At 40.9% G+C, this 23325-nt stretch overlaps 1 protein-coding gene across 1 annotated transcript in view; it reads left to right on the forward strand.

Annotated features, from left to right (window-relative positions):
• mgat5b (alpha-1,6-mannosylglycoprotein 6-beta-N-acetylglucosaminyltransferase B) overlaps positions 1-22471 on the forward strand; it is a 103749-nt gene extending 81278 nt beyond the window's left edge. The window contains exons 9-17 of the mRNA XM_088355280.1: positions 6635-6766; positions 8233-8366; positions 8658-8788; positions 13782-13937; positions 14034-14180; positions 15831-15947; positions 19045-19119; positions 20423-20694; positions 21841-22471. Coding sequence (XP_088211406.1) covers positions 6635-6766; positions 8233-8366; positions 8658-8788; positions 13782-13937; positions 14034-14180; positions 15831-15947; positions 19045-19119; positions 20423-20694; positions 21841-22039 — 1363 coding nt within the window. The 3' untranslated portion in view covers positions 22040-22471. The remainder of the gene's footprint in view (positions 1-6634; positions 6767-8232; positions 8367-8657; positions 8789-13781; positions 13938-14033; positions 14181-15830; positions 15948-19044; positions 19120-20422; positions 20695-21840) is intronic.
• Positions 22472-23325: the final 854 nt, after the last annotated feature.

Genomic DNA, 23325 nt, shown 5'->3' on the forward strand with positions numbered 1-23325 from the left:
AAAGCAAGCTGCAGTCTCTGTATGCTTTGATGTCTTTCACAAGCACAGCCAGTTCGTCGATCTTATTTGGTAGGGAGTTGACATTCCCCATGATTATGGACGGTACCGAGGGCTTATATCGCCACTTCGCCGCTAGCCGCTTAGCCTTTACCTTAGCACTGGCTCTGCACCCCCGGTAGGGTCGCCTCACCTCGTCAGGTAAAAGGGGGACCACGCCGGCTCGAGAATTCTTCAGGTCGAGGAGTTGATTCATCGAATAAATGCATTTTTGTGCGTTAAAACACATATCCATAGGATAGAAATTAATCCAAAATGCTGCAAGTGTTGCAAGGCAGACACTGAAGATATAAGCAAAAAAACAAAACAATAAATCACAAAAGTAGCGAAAATAACACGGGAGCTGCTGGAGTGGCTGCCATTCGCGACGGAGCCGGATTAGGTGACCTCACCTGGTCTCTTATCTTAGACTCCAATTTCACTTGTCGTGGAAGCCCTTACAATCAACTTTCCTTATTGTAATTACAATCGTCAATGTCGGAAATGGGGTGGACTAAAATTATTATAGAAAGCCAAGGTGGCCAATGGGCTACCTCCATCATCTAGTGATATTTTATTTTCTACAAATGTATTTCATACCAGGAACCACATTACCGGCGGGCCATATAATATTTATTTCATGACAAAGGGCCAGGGACAATTTGATCACGGGCCGTAACCTGTCCCCCGGCTGGACTTTCGACATGTCTGGGTTAAACAGTCTCTCCACTTCTTTAACTTTATGACAATAACATTGCGGTGTAATATGCGGTCAAGGTGGCCGTTTTGGATGTTAAATCCCTCAGAATTTTCTATTATGTAAATAACTATTTTTTATATTCCTAAATACAAAAACAATCTTTCTCACACACACACACACACACATAAAACAACGTTTCAAGAATCAGTCTAATTATATCTCTTGTACGTTTATCAATCTTATATTCTTTTATTTTGAATTTGTGTTCATGTGTGTAATGTTCTTCCCTGACGTATAATAAATCACGCCCACGTTGTGGGCGGGGTCTCTTTTCCTCTTGCAACGAACATGGAGGCTGTAAGTAATTTTGCTCTTGGTATCACGGTTAGTTTTTTACAATATATGAATTTTATCTGTGTAAATACAGCTACCAAATAGTCTTAATAATGACTAACTTTAACATATGCATATGTACGTAAAAGGGCTTGTAGAGTATTTTGTTGAAATACTTTATTATCTCCATTCTCTAACATGTGTTGGTGATGAAATGGAGTCTCCTTAACCTATCAGAATCCACAATGCAAATAAGTGTTTCTGGCGCCGTGAGTAAAAATAGTTTGATTATGAGATACAGCCTAATGCCTTTTCTATGCCATGTGTACCACTGGTGCTCTAGTGTTAAAGTGCTAGAACTCTTACTGCCAGTTGTACACTTTGATTCCCGAATCACTCAATGTTATGCTACTCATTCAATTAACCAATCATTGCACAATCTTTCTCAAATGCTGTGAAAATCTGTATGGTAACACATACCTATAATTTCCACATGCATTTCCAATCGTACCCATCATATACTGCAGTATATAAGGCACACTTTCAATTTTCTGGCCAAATGGGGGTTTTTAGGTGCACCCCATAGTCCTTTAAATACGATAAAAGTTCCAGTTTTCAAAATATTCAAACAACAAATGAACAGGAATAAAACTTATTGTTTATTGTAAATCTTTCAATAGCTGCTGCCATCCATTGTCTTTCCACTCTCCTGTCATTCTCTTAATTTGTTGGCACAAAAAATTCAGGTAGACTTGCATGCTGTAAAGGCCCGGTCACACAGCCTATCACGGACGTATCGAGGCTGAATCATGGCCAGAAATTTCTGCCCGTGAAGCAGACGCTGTTGGACGCTTTTGAGATCGCGATACAGACGAGATTACACGCGGTAAGAAATTCACACGCGGTTGGTCGCGCGAAAAAGTTTTGCGCTGCTCAAAACTTTAGACCACGGGTAACCGCGGGCGGCACAGCGATGTAGCCACGGTTACCAGGGATAAGGACGCGGAACAGTCGCCGGAAGGACGCGGAACAGTCGCCGGCCAATTTTGCAAATTTTTCACCGCGGGCAACCACGGGCAAAAAAAAATCGCAAAATTTTACCCGCGATACAAACGCAAAAGGCTGTGTGACCGGGTCTTAAGAAACAAAGGGGGAATTTGTTCCCCTTATTAGTAGTGCGATGGACTTGCAAGCAACACCTACATTCTCTACGAGACAATATTTGACATGACGTGACAAACACCATCGAGGCACACATCCCACAGATGTTATTGTTGGATCTTGCTTGGGTGTTTTATTCAAGACGTGTCATTAGCAACTTACGGTGAAACGCCCGAGTGGGTGCTGTGTTCTTACGAGATCCAGAAGCGGTGTGGACAAATTGTCCGGATCCCCTGTTGCGAGGCTTGCTGGCTGTTTGTATGCTTGAACGGCGGCTCCATCATCTTCTGATGAAACGCTTCACAGAGCTATCAGGCTTTTTTTCTCTTGTTATGCACGGCGTTTGAACACTTGCACAACAATTTCATAGTCACTCACACACAAACACTTTCCCTGCGAAAGTCGCATGGATCAACCCAGAACATCTGGATCTAAAGTTTAATTATGCAGTATTTACTAACTGTATTAATCTAAATGAGCCACTTTGATTGTTCTTTTATGGTCAGGACTTATGGGTGGAAGATCAACAATAGCCAATGAATTTCTGTATGCCTGGATACAGTGGTACCTCTTGATACGAGTGCCCCTAAATTAGGCCTGGAACTAAGGACTGTTTTAAGAATTGACCAGTCACTGACTATTGGAATTTTTGACCAATCTTATAATTTTTATTATTTTCTTGAATTTAGCATGAAGTTAATTTAACTGTGTAGAATATAATAATGAACATGAAGAAAATTGTACGATACAAAAACACATCTTTTATTGAACATACTGTAGGCGTCAGAACCAGAAATTATGGCCAGGATGGCTCAAACCATAGCAGCATTTACCAGACTTAAACCCATCTGGAGGGACAAGAACATAGCAGTGAAATCAAAGGGTCGGACTCATGAAAGCGCTGGTTACTTCCATTTTCCTCTACACTTGCGAGACTCCCACAGCAAAACTGTAAAAGAAAATCCAGGCCATGGAGATGCGATGTTACAGGTAGCTTTTAGGCATCAGCTACTTCGACAAATGAAACGTTGGCAACACCATCAGAGAGCACTTTTGGATCTCTCCAAGAACTGGAAATTTCAGTGGTATGGTCATGTCACAAGATCATCAGGACTGACCAAGGTCATTTTCAAGGGCACAGTCCAAGGGGGCAGGAGGAGGGGAAGACCGATAAAGAACTGAGCCGATATCAATCAGGAATGGACTGTTGACAACTTTGCCGTGACCAAAGAACAAGTCAGGGACCGTCAACAGTAGAAAAGGCTTGTCTAGAGTTGTGTCCTCATTGGTGCCCCAACCACCCATGCGGTTAAGGGATCCGTGAACCTTGAACTGTGGATTTGTCCAAAATTTATACAAACATCTAAAACCAATTAAGCACAGTTGAGACATACATGCATAAATAAACCTCTGCCTATTTTTAAGGAAAGACAAATAAAAAATAAATCCTAATCAAGTAAACATTTTTATCCCCATAAATTAAGAAAAAGCACATTGGCAGCAGTAGAACAGTAAACAAAACAAATATGATGTCCATTTAGTGAAGTACATTCAGTGGTCAACCGCAAAGTCAGTAACAAAAGTACTTAACGATTCTCAACTGTTCGAAATTAAACTGTCTTAACGACTTGACGGTTGTTCTTCGGACTGCATGCATTTAATTTCAATTACGTTTGTCAGGCATAGTCTGGCATAACGATTAAGCTCTCCTTAAAGCAAAATATACATGTATAAAATGTACAATGTGTCATGATTGCCGATTCAAGGCAGCTGTGACTTCCCAATTGGCGCCAACAGCCCTGAGAGCTGATTTCCTAAGAGACTCTTTTTAAACCTCCGGCTTACAAAAGAACACCGTCAGATCGTTGCGAACCGATGCTCCCAGCTAGGCAAGCTCGTACTTTCAGACATTTTTCCTGCCCTGTTTTCCTCTGCCTGATACCCGTTGCCGACCTGTTTCCGGACCTGATTCTGCCCTGTTCTGCCATCCCGACATCCGACCTGTTTTGCCCCACTCCCTGCCTAAAACCTGTTGCCGACCTTGTTTCCGAACCCGATACCACCCTTGCTCTCCCGTCCCGGCTAACGACTAGTATTCCTGCAAATCTACGACCATCCTCGCTTGACATGGAAGTGCCACCTCCGTGTCTCCAGCCACCTGCTACCTTTGTCCGTCAACCATCGGATCGTGAAAGCAAGCCCTACTCTCCCTCTTTATTAACAAAACTGAGTAAACGAGCGCTATTGGGTCCTGTGTCTGTTTCTGGTCTGTGACACAATGCATGACATCAAAACTACATTGGTTTGAATGTTACTTGAATTTTACTGAGGCGATTCAGTCTCTGTTTTGTTCAACTGTCCTACGTTATCTGGAAATATTTGTGCGTCCCAGATCTCTAGCCATGGGACGGTAGATGTGCTTTGCGAACTTTGGAAGTTTTCTTTTTATTGGCTGTGTCCTGACGAAAATGTTCCCAAACTCTTGCTTTGGTACACGTAATTGATATTGATGCGGCTCTTTCTGTGTTTATGTTACTGCTCCAGACAGAGACAGAGATTATATTAATGTAGAGATGCCTCTCTTTTAATAAAATGCATTTGAACACAATGATCGAGTATTAATATATTGTTGACCATTCGATTTTTGTTGTTAAGATATACTAATCGTTGCAGCCCTATTTTAAATACAGTAACTTTGACATACGTGCTTTTTTTTAACAAAAATATATCTCGCTCTATGAAGGAAAATCTATTTTACAAAGAGTCTAAGATTGGAGACCGATTGAAAATGCTCACTCCCCGTGACTGCTTACACCAACTCGTCCAGTTTACATGCAAAGTACAACAGTTGAAAAAAAATAAAAATTGTGCTGTTCCTTTTTTTCAATATATGTTCACATAAAAATACAGTAACTTTAATTTATAGTGTGCGGTAAGTGCTTACGCATCATCAACAGCATTTTGAATGCAAATCCTTAATGAGTAATAACAAACCTTACGAATACCCGGAACCTACTCACACAGCAAGATAGACTGTAGAGTGCCATGACTGTCGGAACCCGAACAGACGGTGGAATCAGACGCTTAACGTTTTCACGTAAACTTTATTTTACGGTAACAGGACAGTCATGCGCAGAAACACAAACGACAGTGATTCGGCGATCGCTGGGCAGAAGAAGTGAAACAGAGAAGTCAGGCGGGGGAAAACAGGAAGCCAGGGACAGACAAGATCGAAACTGGACAGGACAGACAGAATTGATACCAGATACAGGATACACGAGCAGATACCAGACAGGACGGGACAGACGGGATCGATACCTGATACTGGATACACAAGCATGATACCGGACAGTACGGGACAGATGGGAGCAATGCTGTATACTGGATACTACAACAGGATACCAGACCGGACGGGACAGACGCGATCGATAGCGGATACTGGTTACACGAGCAAGATACGGGAAAGGACGGGACAGACGAGATCGATACCTAAAACTGAATATACAAGCGGAATACCGGACAGGGCAGGACAGACTGGATCAATACCGGATACTGGATACTCAAGCAGGATACCGGACGGAGTCTAAATACAAGTCTTGCAAGTGCGGAGGTTCGTTGATGGACTGACAAGGAGTGAATGAGAGCACTAAGTTTAAATAGGAAGGGAGCCAATCAGGCAACAAGCAGCAGCTGGCGGCAAGCGAGCGGGCCCAAGTGAGGGCAATGGAAAACCGAGACAATGACAAAATTATAAATTTATGATGCAGCGTCTGTTACCAGTGACACAGACGATCTGGTTTAGAGCCAAAATGGGCCAGACGAAATCGGTCTTTTTTATCATATGAAGAAATGTTATACGGCGTACACAATGTGAAATAATCCCCCCAAAAATACAATTCCGGGCAAACTTATAATTTGTCAGGCATGCGATCTCCGTGAGTCCTCCTTGCATACCCCCCACGCCCTCGCCTGCTACACGCTCACACAAAGTAACATTTTACTTATTGAATGTCATGTCATGTCACGTTTCTATTTACTGGATCTCCATGTTTATTTATTATTTGAATGTGTTTTTTAGTGATCGAGAAGATTTGTTTTATAGCTGTTCAGGTGGATGCTTTTCGTAAGACGGGAGCGGACCAATAGTTTTTAAATTATTCGATATCGGGAACATTAGATCATTACACCAGAAATTCGAGCTGCAAGCGCGATCCTGTCACGAAAGATGCTTGTAAGTGGAGGTACCACTGTTACGTAAAGTAGGGTAGTCCAAATTTACAGGGAAGGGATTTCTTCTTTTAAAATTCACATTTTTATGTCATGCTTTTGGGAATATTCCCACTGTTTATTTGTATACTAAACATTCTTTGGTTTAATTCTTGGGATTGATTTTTTTATGTGCAGGTTTTTGGGAGTCCCTCCAGGGAGGGGAAGCTGCCCGCTGACCGGCCCTCTGCCTTTTGACCTCATCTACACAGATTACCACGGCCTGCAGCAAATGAAGCACCACATGGGGCTGTCACTGAAAAAGCATAAGTTAGTACTTTCTGTTTCTTGCAATTAGATTGAGGACAGGTTTATTGAACCTTGTTGATTTCGGAGTTATATTGGAATGTGACACTGGGTGTGGGTGCAGGGCTTTTGGCAGGCTTTGTGCTGAGCGTAAACTGGCCTACCAAGAGGATTCAATACTGATGCCCAGTTTAAATTCAACCTGTAAATACAATATGCTCATCGGAGCAACATTGGTGTGAGCAACGAAGTGATTACATTGAGTTTGAGTAATGCCGAGATGCCCTATTGGTCCTCACTGAACAGTGTCACTGGGGAATTCCTCATACTGATGTCATCCAAGCTGCAAAAAGCAATGGAATGGGGGCTGGGCCTGCGCTTACCTGGTCAGGTTGGACTCACTCTTGGTGCACGTCCAATCGAACTTTTAACTTTAAAATTTTCACCCAAAAATGCCAGTTTGTCAAAGGTTTTACATTTTTTTTGTTAGAATGTGATGAGGAGAATGAGGTCAAAATAATAATTTATCAGAAACTGTAAAATACTGTATACATCAAAGTTCAATAATGTGGTCATTTTTTTATGGATTAACAAATGTTTCTTACAATGATGTAATATATGATAATTTATATGTGTCAGAACCAGAACAGACAGTAGACCCGAAAGCGTAACGTTTCACACGAAGCTTTATTGAAGAATCGGGGAAGTCAGGCTTGGGGAAATAAATGACAGCAATCCGGTGCTCGCTGGGCAGGAGAGGCAGGAAGCCCTCGTGATCGGATTCTGGTCGGAGGACTGAAACAAGTAAGGCAGTCGGGATGGGAGATCAAAGTGTGGTCGGAAGACGGGATCAAGTCAGGTAACCGGAGACGATCGGGAAGCCAGGGACTGACAAGCAGGAGACCAGACTGGAGGGAACAGACAGGAGCCAGAGTCAAAAAATGCTTGCCTTGCATTTTCGGAGGTTCGCTTACAAGGAGTGAATGAGAGTGATGTGTTTAAATAGGAAGGGAACCAATCAGGAAACGAGCAACAGCTGGGGCTAAACGAGTAGGCACAGGGGAGGGCAATGGGCAAATCACAACAATATGATTGATTGAAGAAGTTATTTTGGGGAGTGGCTCTCTTTTAAGGCTTTGGCTTCAACCTGTCATCCTTTTGTTCTTTTCAGGTAATCTGTTCATTCTGTGATGGGATGTTTGTTGCGTCATAACTGAAAAGAAAATTTAATCGTAGTAAAAAAAAAAATCTGCATTAACTTTTCTCTTTCTCTGCATTTTGACAACATCATTAACATCTCAATTCCACTTGTTGGCGTGATGTGGAAACACTTCTGAATTAGCCGGTGCGGATTTGGTGGTTTTGTTGAACTTTGTCTTAAAACATTACGGTGTGGCTCTCAACGAAGAAAATCTAAATATGTTTAAAGTCAGAAAGGTTCCTGACCCCTGTTATAACTTCACCCCTGGTTCCTTTTTTGTTTCCCACAGGTGCCACATCCGTGTGATCGACACTTTTGGCACCGAGCCGGCATACAACCACGAGGAATACGCGACTCTGCATGGTTATAGAAGCAACTGGGGCTACTGGAACCTCAACAGCCAACAATACATGACCATGTTCCGTATGTGGATATTTTTCTCAGTGTGATTCTGAATTGAGTTGCAACGCACACACGCACCACCACAACTCAGCACAGCCGTTGTGTCGTGAGTGGTCCAGCTTTTGTGAGAGGAGCCGGAGGGAAAACAACCGGCAGCACCAACACAACAGCTGCTTCTGTGCATACGCGCCAGGCAACTAAATGCGGCCGCACACAATCGAGCTTATCCGTCCTCCTCGGGCTAATGAAATGCTTCACCAGATGATGTTTTGTTTGGGGTCCGGCCAATGGTTTTGTTTTGTCCTGTGGCAGCTCACACCCCAGACAACTCTTTTATGGGCTTTGTGGCGGAGGAGTTGAACGACACGGCAAGGCACAGCATCCAAAAAGGCAAAGTCAGCAAGATGGCCGTCGTTTACGGCAAAGAGGTCAATATGTGGAAGGTGAATACAACACAAAAAGTCTTTACTCAATGATGACAAAAATGCTCGGTAATTCTGCTTCCAGCCGATGATAACATTGTTTAGGGAACACTGTGTATTAGTTGAGAAGACAAACTACTGTATCCCATACCTGTCAACTTCCACGGCTTCATGCCCGTACAAACTGTCGTATTTTTCCGTACAAAACACAAAATAATCGTACACCATAATTTTTTTTTTTTCGGAATGATGCATGATGGGAAATCTCCAGGCGGCAGACGCATGCGCACAGTAGCATCAAACCGCTCGCTTCGTTTGCAACGAAAAAAACCATACCGAGATAGAGGCTTCCGCGGCGAACTCCTTTGACTTGATTGATTTGCCGTTTCGTGATAGTTGCTGTATACAGGATGGTACCCATCATTGACAAATTTGCGTTTTTCAGTACGGATTTCCTTGTACATCGTACTCGTCTTGAAATTCATAAAAAACTTACTTTGTACGGCAAGACCGTACAGGTTGACAGGTATGGTATCCTGTAGTGCAGGGGTTGGCAACCCAAATGGTTGAAAGAACCATATTGGACCCTAAATTTGTTTGCAACTGCAAATTGATAAAATGCTAAATGGTCTGCATTTATATAGCGCTTTTATAGTCTGCAACAGCCATGCAAGGTGCCTAGCTGCTTATCGGAGGCAATGTCTGGCCCAAGGACTCTTTCGAAATTTAACTCAGCGGAGCCGATAATCGAACCTGAGACCTCTAGGTCCCAAGACGAGTGCTCTACATAAACCTTATAAGGAAGGAAACACATACTATGTATGTATGTATGTGTGTATGTGTGTCTGTCTGTCTGTCTGTCTGTCTGTCTGTCTGTCACTCCCTCTGTGTCTCTCAGTCGCTCGTCCCTCTCTCTTTCTCTCGTCTCCTGCCAAATTGGCAATATCATTAGCAAAACAGAGATTAGTGATGTTGCATCCCTCAAAGCACACTGTACCTTCATGTTACTCCAGAGCTTCGGACATGATCCTTTCCAGGAAGATGTTGAATAAAGTTTGAGAGAAATTGCAGCCTTGTCTCACACCGAATGTAGTTCAAAACCATGCTCCAATGGTTGTTCAATGGTCTGAATTTGTGTACTTTTGCCTATCACCTCAATTTACATTGTTGAATATTTTTTTGCCAGTAGTAGGCACTAAATAATACACAGTGTCCCTTTAAAAAAAGTACCCAGCTTGTTCTTCTGCCAGAAATGTGAAACAAAAGCCCAGATTTTTATTTATTTTTCTTGGAGTGAATTTTTTTTCTCCTTCTTTTTCCCAATCCCTAGCTTTGAAGTAATTCTCTCCACATGTGTCTCCAGAATCTTTTTTGTTCTGCAGCAACGCGCTTTACTACATGATGAGAGGGTAATATTTTGTTGCTTCTCACCAATGTCTTTTTGGTTCTTTCCTCATTTGCATCATGGCCGCCGACAATACCAGCTGCACGTAAGTAAGCTACACAACAGGTTTGTCATAAAGCTGCTTTGTGCACGAGTTTGCTCAAAAATATCTTTAAGGTTACCATTTTATATGACATTTTACTAGGGGTGTTCTATTCCAATGGTAATTTTATCTTCCATTGGCCGACCCCGTTGAGAAATGAATAATCAGGTTTATAAACCGTAACAAGCTCCAAAAGAGGATGTATGTAATTTTTTTACATGAAAAAAACATTCTGTTTGGATCCGGAATAAAATAAGGGAAACACACTGGTCATCACACCTGTGCCATCAGCAATGTCTATAAATTCCAGTCTCAACACAGTTGCGTTTCCTTTTATCTTCTCACGTTGGAATTGCATCCTGCTTTCTTCCTTTTTGAGAATTTTTTTGAGTTATTGTCTTCCATACTGAAGGTGGCCTTGGGATTGTTGGAGTGGTGTGTTCCGCTTTCTCAAATTACATCTCAGCGTAGGGCTGGTTTGCCTGCAACTGCTGCTGCTTGCATTCCTGGCTTACCTTTGTCTCCATTACAGTAGGCAATTGTGGACTTTCGCTTGTTCCTTTTGCCGCGTGTTACAGTTGATTTGATTTTGTTTGATTTGCTCCCCGTTAGCATCAGGGCTAGCTTGGCTAGTGTCCCTTGTCTTGTTACTTCCGGCCGGCCTTACGTTCTTCCCCTTGCCGCTGCCGCCATTTGTCCAATCCCGGTTAGCCTTGCTTGTTCTTGGTGTAGTTTTGATCTGTTTGCCAGGCGTTGTTGCCGGTTTTTGCGTTGCCTCTAAGTTGGTCTGTTTCTGCCCGGCTTCACATTTCCTTGCTGGAGGTCAAGAGATTGAGGATCTGGGGACAGCCGTTGGACGTATATCCCAACGACAACTCAGTTACTGGGCTGCTAGCACTCTGAAACCTTGGGTGGTCTCCGTCTTGACCCACAGGTACAGTCTGCATTTCCAACGCCGAGCTCTTTTTCTGGTCTCGTGGGGGGGACTTCTTTTGCCGACCGGTGCTGTCCACCCTACTGGCCAAGGATGCAATCAAGCCGGTGAATCCCTCGACCCATAACCCTGGATTCACCTCAAATACTTTCTTGTGCCGAAAAAGACCCGTGGCTTCCAACCTGTCCTAAACCTTCAAGGCTCAGCGACTACCTGAAGTAAATGCCGTTCCACATGGTGACTCCGGCTAAGCTTTAGTGTACAGTCACAGAGGGAGAGTGGTTCACCTCTGTGGACCTCCAGGAGGCCTGCTTTCACATCCCGATCGCTCCTGCAGTTTGCCCAAAGAAGTTGCCACTGTCAGTTTCGGATGCTCCCTTTAGGATCGCCCTTGCCCCGCGGGTGTTCACCCGCTTTGTGAAGGCTGCCCTTGTGCCCCTAAAGTCGTTGTGGCTGGATGTTGCCGTATTTGCGGCTTTTGGGCAGGCTAACCTCCCTGTCAGCAGTGGTCTCGCTGCTGTCGCCGTGCCCTCTGTTGAGGTGGCTGATTGGTTTCCACTTGTATGCCAGGCGGCACTGTTTTAGGAGGATCATATGGTCTCGTTGTGGTCTTCAGGCCTTGGCCAAGATTCAATCTGATCAGCCTGCACCTCTTGACTTAAGTTCGCTGATGCCAATTCATATCATAGCGTCGTTCATACTGTATTGTGACCCGACACCTGCTCTGCTTTTCCCTGCATCTCGCCAAGTTTGTGTCGTGCTCCTCCATCATGCTTTTGTTCTCTCTCTCTTCCTCTCTCTCGTTCTCATTTAGCTTTTTTCTCACAGGGCTTTGATCAGTGCGCGCTTTTCCCCCCAAAAAACATCAACTAATTTAAAATAGGAGAGTTAATAAATAATAGAGTTTGAATTTGTTCTCTCTCTTTCTCTCTCCCTGATTCTCCTTTGGTAACTCAGCAAGTCAGGTGAAATAAAGGCCATCAAGAAAAAAAAACACAGTAGAATTTTCACTTTTTGGGGTGGTTCTGCTCCCCATCAGTGCAAAAACCGAGGGATCTCTGTCTTAGTCATTTGGAGCCTAAGTCTCTGGCGGTCGGGAGGGATGAAATAGAACAAACTTTATGAATGTAACTACAGTTCTATGAATTTCGTACGACCGCCATCTTGTCACTTGGAATCCTCGTATTCTCGCAGGAATATTCTGAAAGTGAGATAGGAATTTATAGAAATTCCTGGTGACACAGGTTTGATGACTAGATGACTATTATTTTGGTATGCATTTCTCGAACTGCGCATGTGTGGAGGTAACTTTCATTGCTTAAATAACCGGTGCGCTGGTTGAACGGGAATCATTGAACCGGCGTTACATAACTAAATTTCGTTTTACTTCAATTATATTGTTAATTTCACCAATTTCCTCAAAATGCCGCACCCCTATGTAGATAGTGCAGCCCTTTTCTCTCTTACCTAGCGCTCTCTGCAACTCTCTAAGTTTATGGCTAGGTGTGTGACTCGCGTGCAGAATTTTTGCAACCCTCCTTACCTGCCAGTCAGAAGAGAGGGCCAAATCTATGTGCCCACCTGTAGTATACATTAAAAATGGCAGTGAAACAGAAAGCACCGCGTGGTGTGGACTTTTTTTCAAACACTATAAAGGACAATACCAGGGATAGTGTAATAATAGTCTGTGGTTTGCAATTATCTGTGATCTCTGCAACCCTTTGAGATTCTGTGATTGAGGGGTATACAAATACATATAACTTGACTATAATTTGTGGGGTAAAGTGGTCTGCTACTTTCGCAACACCACAAATTTACATAAACACATGGAAAAAAAACTCACCCAGCAGAAAGCAACAAGCTGCAATAAAAATGTAAACATGTTGCTGTACCTGAACAAAATCCGTTGTCACTATGGGTAACGAGTCAAAAACAACTGACACTTTATTCATACTACTGAATTTATTTCCAAAATATTGTGCAATGGAAACTATTTTAGTTCTTTAGTTGGCAATGTTATAAATTTTTTTTGTACTTTCATTACATAGCCGCCTTTTGTTTGACTCTCTGGGCTTTTGTTCTGAAACAGTTATATGAAAAAACTGCAATCAAATTAGTATACTGTTAAGTTTGCAATGTCTTTATTAAATACAATATTAAAAAATAGTAGTTCCAAAAAGGTTTGTGCTGTGTTTATTGTAATAAGCAACTAAATCAATGATGGGATGATTTAATTGCTCAATGATCATGGCATTTCAAAGCAAACAGTATTTGTATCGGATCTTTATCAATCAATACTATTTACTTGGAGCGTATTGATACCAAATATCCCAGTATTGCCCAGTATTGCTCAGGGGTATCAGCTGACTGCTTACTTTAAAAATTAAAAATTATTATAAGACATTCTGGATCCATACCGTGAAATAATAATAATAATAAATAATAAAATAATAAAACAGGAAAAAATAATTGAGAGTATCATTTTATTTACAAAAAAAATGTAATATAATATTTTTGCCATATTGCCCACTCTACATTGAACAAATCGTCTTATTTGGATGCATGTCATAATATAATCAACTTCATTTACAAGGGTAAGGAGAACTTCCTCTCCATCCTGCACCGTTATATGGAGATCCACGGTACGGTGTACTACGAAACACAGCGCCCCCCAGAGGTGCCCGCCTTTGTGAAAAACCACGGCCTTCTACCGCAACATGATCTCCAGCAGCTCCTTCGTAAGGCTAAGGTGAACCTTTGAAATAAAAACAAATTGAATGCATTTTTTTCGCCTTTTAGACTCACTTAATTTTTTTCTCTCCGCCTCCCATTTCCATTTAAAAAGCTGTTTATTGGATTCGGCTTTCCGTATGAAGGCCCTGCCCCTTTGGAAGCCATCGCCAATGGCTGCGTTTTCCTGCAGCCCAGGTTCAACCCTCCTCACAGCTCTCTTAATCATGAGTTCTTCAGAGGGAAACCCACTTCCAGGGAGGTGTGTACACTTACGAGTTTGCTCTGAGCATTATTACTAAATATTTTCATGTATAGCGTGCATTTTCTAGCTAAAAAAGAACTCAGGTTTGGTTGGGCATTATACACAAGGTTTTACCACAATCGCAAAACATTGGATACCACTGGAAACAAATGCGGGTCAAGCTAAAAAATTCTTTTTCTCAAATGTATTGAATGAAAGGATTGTGCAGTTCAAATATATTCACTTTTTTCTCCCCAAAACAAAATGACAAGCAGGACCAACAGTAACAAATACTTTCTCATAGAAGCCACTAAAACTGCTTTACATGCTAAAAGAAGCTTGTACCCAAAATTGATTTCTTCTCCCTAGACATTATTTTACCACGGCAAAGGCCCGGGACCCACTGAAAACGGGTCTGCGACCCACTTTTGAGTCCCAACTCACTATTTGGGAAACCCTGCTCTAGATCACCATTGATATAGATAACATATGAAAAGGCAGTCGATTTTATTTCATTATTTAAAGATAAATGTACCTGTAAAAAAGCATAAGGGAAAGTACTTTCTAATGCATCTGATGATGAATCCGACTTTGAAGGACACTTAGTAAATACACTGTACATTTAATGTTGGTATTGTGGTCATACTTCATGTTTACATTGTCAATAAATGAAATTAAATGATTTTGTTCATGGCCCCACATATTCAACGCTTATAATGCTTAGCTAGAGCCGAGAAAAAAGTGAATCAAAATATTATACTTATTTTTATTCAAATATTCTACATGAAGAATTTAGTAAAAAATGTCTATACTGGGGTTGCAACTACCAATTAAGAATAAAAATGCACACTTTTAATGTTGTCCTTTTTCTTCAAATATTCATGTTTTGGAGAGATAATTAGTGCAGAAACAATAGAATATTCTATAATTCAAATACCTAAAATTCCATATTATTGTCAATGAGTTTGACAGTTTAAATATACAGATATTTGCTATACACCTGTGATTATGTAAGATACTTAATTTACAAAGTGAAGAATAAAGACCGGCAACATCGGAAGAGAATGCAAGTACTTAGGATCAAGAGGACCTCATGCATTTTTACGTTGTTATCCTTTTGTACTGGTTTACCTTTGTTTAACTTGCAATGTAAGGAGAATCACTCCTATGTTCTTATGCTTGTATAAAGACAATAAAGGCCATTTAATCCTTCATGCATCAGAATACGGTCTTGAGTTGCGCTCTGCTGATCAAAGTGGTACTGCAAGCATGTCCCTTCAATGCAGTGGTTCCCCCTTGTAAGGCGCGATGCTCCGTCGAGGGGGGCGCGGGTGCATTTGACCTCGGAGAACTTTTTCTTTTTCTTTTTTACATTTCCGTTGACTTAAGCGCTATCGCACCTACACTACACTAGGGAGCAGTAGCGCTTTCATCAGCTGAGTGTTTTGTTTACATCCCACCTTCATATGGCATATGGCTCACTATGTGTGCAATGAGTAGTGTAGAGGAAGGAATCGAAGATAAAAATTAGTTACCAACGCTTTTCATAATCAATTCTAATCAGTTTTATCGATTCATTGTTGCAGCCCAGGTCTATACAATTGTTATCAAACACATTGCAAATTTAGAGGGTGTTGATTGTCAATATTTTTTGTGTTGCACTTTCAGGTGTCTTCTCAGCATCCCTATGCAGAGCAGTACATTGGCAGGCCTCACGTCATTACGGTTGACTTTAATAACTCGGAGGAGTTTGAAGCCGCTGTCCATGACATTATGAACACCAACGTATGTATGCAAGCCCGCCCTTGCCTTTTGAAATCGTCAGCTGCATTAATACATACTGTGATTATATTCGATTGGTCGACATTACACTTAAGTCGTGAGAAAATGAGATATTGGTTCTCTTCTTCTTGGACCCAATTTGAGTATGTTAGCTTTTTAACACAGGTATTCATGGCGGCATGCCCAATACAGAAAAGAATGCTCTGCTGGTGGTCTAATCACTTGACAGCATCACAGCATGCAAATCAACAGAATTTAGCCTAAAGGCAAAGCATAGCGTTCATCGCCATTGTCACTCCGACTAAAATTTAGGTTTCACTTCTAAGATGGGGTTGTATTTGTAATTTTCCTTAAGGGTTTTTATTTCAAAAACTTTTTTATTGAGGCTAGACTTCCACTTATAGTCAAATAATCTGATTAATTTACTACTCAAGACGGCTGAGTACTGATATTGGGTATCGTATTTGAGATGATTGGTACGCGTAACAGCTATTGATACTAGTATTAGCCTCTGCACTGTATGTAAGTACTTATATCAATCATTACTACTTATATCTTTGTTTATGTTAGCAATGTCTATTATACTATAACAGCTTTAAATATGAATGGGCAAGTACTGATATGAATGATCTGTACCAGTACCAATATCAGTTTTTATTGGGTGCCTTCCAGGTACCATTTAACAAATAGGAGTTTGACCTTAAAGGGACAGTGAGTAATATTTTATGCTTCTTAGTGGTACGAACAACTTTCATTCAGTTAAAAAAAAAATCCATTTGAATATTAGGCTAAAGTTATATTAACAATCATCCATCCATCTATTTTATGCACTGCTTATCCTCACTAGGATCGCCGGGGTGCTGGATCCTATCCCGGCTGACTTTAGGCAGTGGGGGGAGGACACAGGTTTCCAGCTAATCACAGTGCACATGGAGACATGCAGCCATTCACACGCTCATTCATACTTAGGGACACCAATCAACTGCCATGCATGTTTTTGGAATGTGGGAGGAAACCAGAGAACATGAAGGAAACCTACACAGGCATGGGGAGAGCAGAACATGCAGAACATGCGGAGGCCGGTAGCTGGAATTGAACCCTGGAACCCCGCAGCGCAGGGCCAACCCACCAACCACTCATCTGCCCTGCCACTAGCATACCAATGTTAATTTTAATTTAAAAATCATTGTGTGATAAAATTTGTATTTCTTTTACACAGTGGAATCCCTACCTAGAAGTCGCCGCCATGCTTGTTTGGCATCTTTCTGCAATGCGCTAGGAGCTTTAGCGTGGCACTTCAGGATAAACATGTACTAAAAATAAAAAATAAATAAAAAAACAAGATTTAAAAAAAAGAACAGAAAAGTATTATTTACAGATGTTAAACGCTATTAGTAACAGTGTCCATGGAAGAAGCATTTATCTTTGTTGGTAGTGGTCCGAACAATGGAAAACCACAGATTCTAAAGAAAAACAACACTGCATGCAATGAATGAAGGTAATATGGATAACTTTTTGACAAATTTGCTCCATAAACTTGAGTTGTGGTCTCACTGAAGCCCCGTGGGAAATACAAGGCCAAGTGTGTAATAGCTTCACTTGCACCGTCGACTAATTGCTGTCGCTAAAGCCTTGGAGAAGAGCCTAACGACAGGTCAAAGGGCTGAACAACCAAATAACTGCCTTCATTAAAACTGTAGAGCTGGAACCTAATTATCTGCAGGGTCCTCTCTGCAACAACACCCCCAATAGATCATGTTGTGATACTAATTGAAGCTACAAGTCGAAACATAAAATGTACGTGCATGCTTAAGCGTTTGTGGCCAACAGTAATTATTGTTGAAGAATGTAACTACTCTAAATTGTTCATCTAAGAATTATATGTCTATGAGGATTAAATCAATCTCAAAATATACCTGTTGGAAAAATTAAACATGCAAAAATACAATGAATTGAATTGTCTTTATTGTTATAGATAACTACGTAGTGAACATTGTTTGCAACGAGACTATAAATGGCATAAACACGTAGTAAAGACTTAAAAGAGAAAAATAAGATAAAATAATGACAGGATAAATGGGCCAAAGACTGAAAAAAGTTGTAATAAGAGTGTAATGAAAAAAAGTGCACCATAACAATAGGGCAACGAGAAGTAGTGCAATGACATTTAGCAGCAACAAAAAAGCCCAAATAATTCGATAACTGGATCTGAGTAGATCTGCAATGCAACTGGCAACATATATACATGTATGTTTTCACCGGAGCAAATAACTTAAATTTGTAAACGGTTACAATCAAAAATTCACGGGGATGCTTATTTAAATGTGATTTACAAATGTTTTTCTTTTCTTTTCTTCAAACTGTATGTAAAATTATAAGTGGACATTTTGTATTGCCTGCTTTACCAATGCAATTATGGCATACCTGTCAACCTCAGCCAATTGCTCCCCTTATTCATTATTGTTAATCCCATTATAAAGCCATAATAAACCTTACAAACACAATGCATCACCATTTACTCAAAGCTAGACAGACTATGTAGAATACTGCGACAGTATTAGCAATCTACGATGAGGTGGTTGTCCGAGACGATCCAGATTAGAGTCAAAAAGGGCAATACAAGAATGGTCGAACAAGAAACAGTTTTAAATAAAAGTGTGAGCTAATGGCCAAAGGTTCATTTTATTCAAGTCACATCTTGACTACTGTTAGGCTGTGTAGATCAGCAAAAACGAAAAAAAACACTTGATCATTTCTCTCTTGATGAATTTTAAAACATTCTGACAATGACACTCATAACCGCTCCAGAGGGACTTTAAACAACCATCACTTCAATCAATGGTTTTGACATATTGATGGAGTCGTCAACAAAATAATGAAATCAATTTTCAAAGCTGTCCCCTGTGATGTATTAGGTCATTGATTTTAATATGATGCATGCGCAACGATATAAGCCTCTTTAAATTATGCTAATGAATAAGTCAGTGTTGATTAACTTCCTTGGCGGGTGACATTAATTACACCGGCTCAGTTGTGGAGTAAAACAAGCCGCTGTCTGGGTCTGCTGTATGTTCATGTATTTTCCCTCGTGTGTCTGCAGGTAGAGCCTTTTTTGCCATACGAGTATACCTGTGAGGGCATGCTGGAGAGAATCCATGCCTACATTCAGAACCAGGTGACTTCAACTTACTTACATATGCACTAGGATTTACCTGCATTGTAAACAGATCCATTGGCCCCTCTGTTCATAATGTGGACCAATCTACAGTGGAACCTCTTTATACGAGCATATTTAAACACGGGAATTTCAATAAATAAGTTTTATTTGCAACAAAAATCTTTTACTACACGAAAGAAAATTCAGGTCATGAGCAGGTCCAGAGGATACCATAAGAAAACGCTCCAAAACGCTCACCAATCGTGACCGGTCACTGGCAACATCACCTGGTTCGAGTGTGCACATGCAGATAACTACATGCAAAAAATTGTATGGTAATTTATTTTTTTGCTGTGTATGTTTATTTAAACTTGCAGTAACTTTAGTTTTAAGTGTACAGTAAGTGCTTACATATTTCTAAGCCAGCTAAAAGGCCCTGGCTTGCCAAATCAAAACCTGATTGGCTAAACCAACAGTTTTATTGACACTTATTTTATGCTAGAGCCTGCAGAAGTGATTGAGAAGGCCAGTCTGCTAACTCGCTCATAATTTGTATTACCTAATTTGAAGAAAGGAAAGCTCCAAAAAGCATGTTGGATATAAAGCCCTCAAGGACTGGAGTTCCCAAGTCTGTTTTAAGACATCAGATAAAATTAATAAAGAAATAAGAATATATTGTTTTAATGACTTCCTGAAGGCAATCTCTGTATTATTATCTTCTTTTATATAGAACATTCCTGTACTTGATGTCAGTGGACTGTGAAAGTTCTAAATACTTTGAAGTTTTCACAAATGAATAGATACTCTAGATCCAGCTATTCTTTTGTCTGTGTGCAAAAACAAATAATTTTCATGTTAAGACTATCTCACCATCTCAAATCGCGGGCCTACACATCAGATGTGTAAATGTCTGCCTCCTTTTTGTTTTAAAGTTATCAGAAGGAGATTGGAAGACAAGTTACTGCCTGTGGTTGCTTGAGGCACTTTAATAAACGGCTTCAGAGGCCAGAGGGACATGTCGGAAAAAATGTTATTACCTGAGTCTTATGAAAAGCTCACGCTGTAGGGAGGGCATCTAATCTAAGCTCTCACAGGAGCCTAATTCAGCTTTCAATTCTCATTTGTTATTCGGTGGTATAACTGCATTATTTTATTTCTTTGACAAGCACTTGTCAGATCTGTCAAGCAGCTCTTGCATTTTCACCGCTTTTTGTTATTCCTCTTATCAGATGTGCGGCAATCTGCTCATTTAAATATTCTATCTGCCATCACTCACTTTACGGTTACAGGCAGATGAATGTTTTTTTATCGGTGCCTGCAGGATTTTTGTTCTCCTGAAGCTCAATTTCCTCCTGTCAACGCTTCGAAGCTGTGGCAGGGCAGCCCACTTGCTCCTTTCATGCTCCTTCCCAACTCCAGCATCCTGAATTGGGCCTCCAACATAACCTCCTACTCATCATGGCCACCCCTCGGTACTCTGCAGCTCTTGGCTTCGCTGCAGGGCGAGTCGTGTGTGAAGGCCTGCCAGGATGCGGGCTTAATCTGCGAACCTGCCTTGTATCGTTTCATCAACATTAAGGAAGCCTTTAATGCGTGAGACGTGCTTTATTTGTCTGTTTTGTTCTGCAGAATAAATGTGACGAGGCTGCTTTGCTCTCTTATAAAGATGCAACAGATAACATATAACATATTTCTAAAATTAAATGCATTATATTACTGCCAGCTTAGAATCCTGTGCATATTTGAAGTAATATTGGGAAAGGCCAAACTGTCGAAAACTAAGAAAGTAAAAACTTGAAATGTGAGAAGATATCACAGTTCAGGATGACAACGAATTCATGTGCTTATGGCGGTTAATGGAGACAAGAACCCCCCCGTCAAACTTGAAAATAGGTTGCAGTTGAATTAGTGATCTTTATTGCCATTATACCAAAGCACCACACAATTGGAGGGTTTCTCCTTTAAGTGTAAGAAAGCAAGTTGGAGAGCGGCCGGCTACCTGCGCCCTGGCATTGGGTATCCTTGGAATAAGCAGGTTACCAGTGATGATTAAAGTACAATATCCCGATTGAGAGGTTTCCCAAAAGTTGTACCTCTAAGTCAGCTGTTTTACGGATACGAAATCTGGAGTTGGTGAGATACAGGCTCGGCTGTTGTGGCTTGTTAGATTTGTTACATAGCCCATCCGCTAATCACAATTTATTTGCGCCTTCCTGACTATCCTCAGAGTCCGATTGAATCGACAAATTTATTATCAATATTACGAGCTGCTAAAAGCTAGCTGTCACGGTAGTTCGCAGTTTGTTTTGATGGCCACATTGACGGGTGTTCCCACTCCACTGTTTGACTGACAGCATACACCAGCCTGTCACAGTCTCGCACACATTCACGCCCAAAAAAACACACACACATAAAACCTGCCCTCTTGATAGCATTTGCTGTGTGCTGTTTTTTGTAGTACACAATGCTTGATACGTTAATTTCAATAAAAATAAAAACTATTCAATTCAATATCCGTGTGGTAGTAGACTATTGCTAACCAAAGTGCGAAATAGCGGGGGATTACTGTATGCCAAAGAAATATATAGATATGTTATACAAAAAAACGTGTCCCATTCCCTTACATTTTGCATGTTTAATGATTTGGAACAGCCTTTAATACAATATGTTTTATTACATCATCAGATTGAAGAATGCAAGCATTGTTACCAACCGCTGCCGTCCGCCTTTGTCTCGTAGGCTGGACTTTCAATGTGCCGGTCTGGAGTCAGAGATGAATCACCTCTTTCCCGCCTTCTCAGCAGAACATGCGGAATGTTGCCTGCAGCAGGATCCGCTGCTCTTTAGCTGTGCCGGCGCCAGCATCAAATACCAACGCCTTTGTCCCTGTAGGGACTACCGAGAAGGGCAGGTGGCGCTGTGCAGGGACTGCTTGTGACCAGGTGAGACCAGGAGGACCTCAATTGCTAGCTGGTTTGTCGTCAACTGTTGATGAAAATTCCCTTATGAACAAATGTCAAAGTAGGGGGAAAATAAAACTCTCAGGGACTTGCATGATTATGCTTTCCAAACGTATAGTGAACGGTTAATTATGGGTCACAGTCAAAAGGCTAATGCGTGTGTTGTGGAGAAGTTATGAACCTAAAAGCTGTGGACTGGAGCTGTAAACGTATAAATCCTTAAGCAAAAAAAAAAAGGGATGTCAGGCTTGAATTTCTTCAGACTGAGTCTTGATATCATGTAACCTTTTTCAGTGGTCAAAGTGTATATTTGTATCAGATGCACTCAGAGCCATTTACACCATGTTGAGATGTACTATTTTCCATGTCTTGTATTTGTACATAATTGTTTAATAAATGGAGAAAATATCTCATGACTATGTTATGTTATATTGATATATACATGAACTGGCTTTAAAAAAAGACCTGTTATTTGGTTGATTCTCTGCTGTGATTTGTGCTGTTGTAGCAGTTATTACAGGTCAATGTACTTCCCTTGGCCAATATTGAATACTCAATCCAAAAAAGCCAGTTTTTGAAAAATGTTTTAAAATTTAACATTACACATGCTAACAATTAACATTGACTTTTTTGTTTAGAACCAAAAGTTCATCTCAGTAGTGTAAAATTCAGACTATAAGGCTCACCTGACTATAAGCCACATTTGCCTATATTAAAACATAATATCTACCAAGAAAGATGGTGCACCGAAAGTTTTGATAATATAACTTACATGAACACTGGTGGGCCGCCGGACTTTCGATAAACAAATACGTGTTTGTACGATGTCACCAGTGTCTGAAATACGTCATGCCACACATCCTTGGAAAGCGCCAACTCTTGGGATTCGAGATATGATGACTATTTCAAAATATACTCATCAGAAAAACATCACTATCAGTCTGAAATAAGGTACCCAAAAACAATAAAGCCGGCGTAACTCACAAGTACGTCCTCTGGTCCATATTCAACTGGATGTCCACAATAATGGCTTTGTTACATCAAAGACAATCCATAGAATACAACCGTGTAGAACATGAACTCCAAAATGCCTAATAATCCTGACAGATAAATAAGAATCCGCCGCAAACATTGGACGATGTTTCTTGTAATCCGTTTGTTTCGACACTTTATTTGCGTTTAAGAATAAACAGACTGGTAAAATTGATTGTTTTTTACCTTGTACCTAATTAAAGACCATCCTTTTTTTTGAGCATGACTGCCT

The sequence above is a fragment of the Urocampus carinirostris genome, chromosome 1 (genome assembly GCF_059441175.1).
Source record: "Urocampus carinirostris isolate Australia breed hairy pipefish chromosome 1, RoL_Ucar_1.0, whole genome shotgun sequence".
NCBI lineage: Eukaryota > Metazoa > Chordata > Actinopteri > Syngnathiformes > Syngnathidae > Urocampus > Urocampus carinirostris.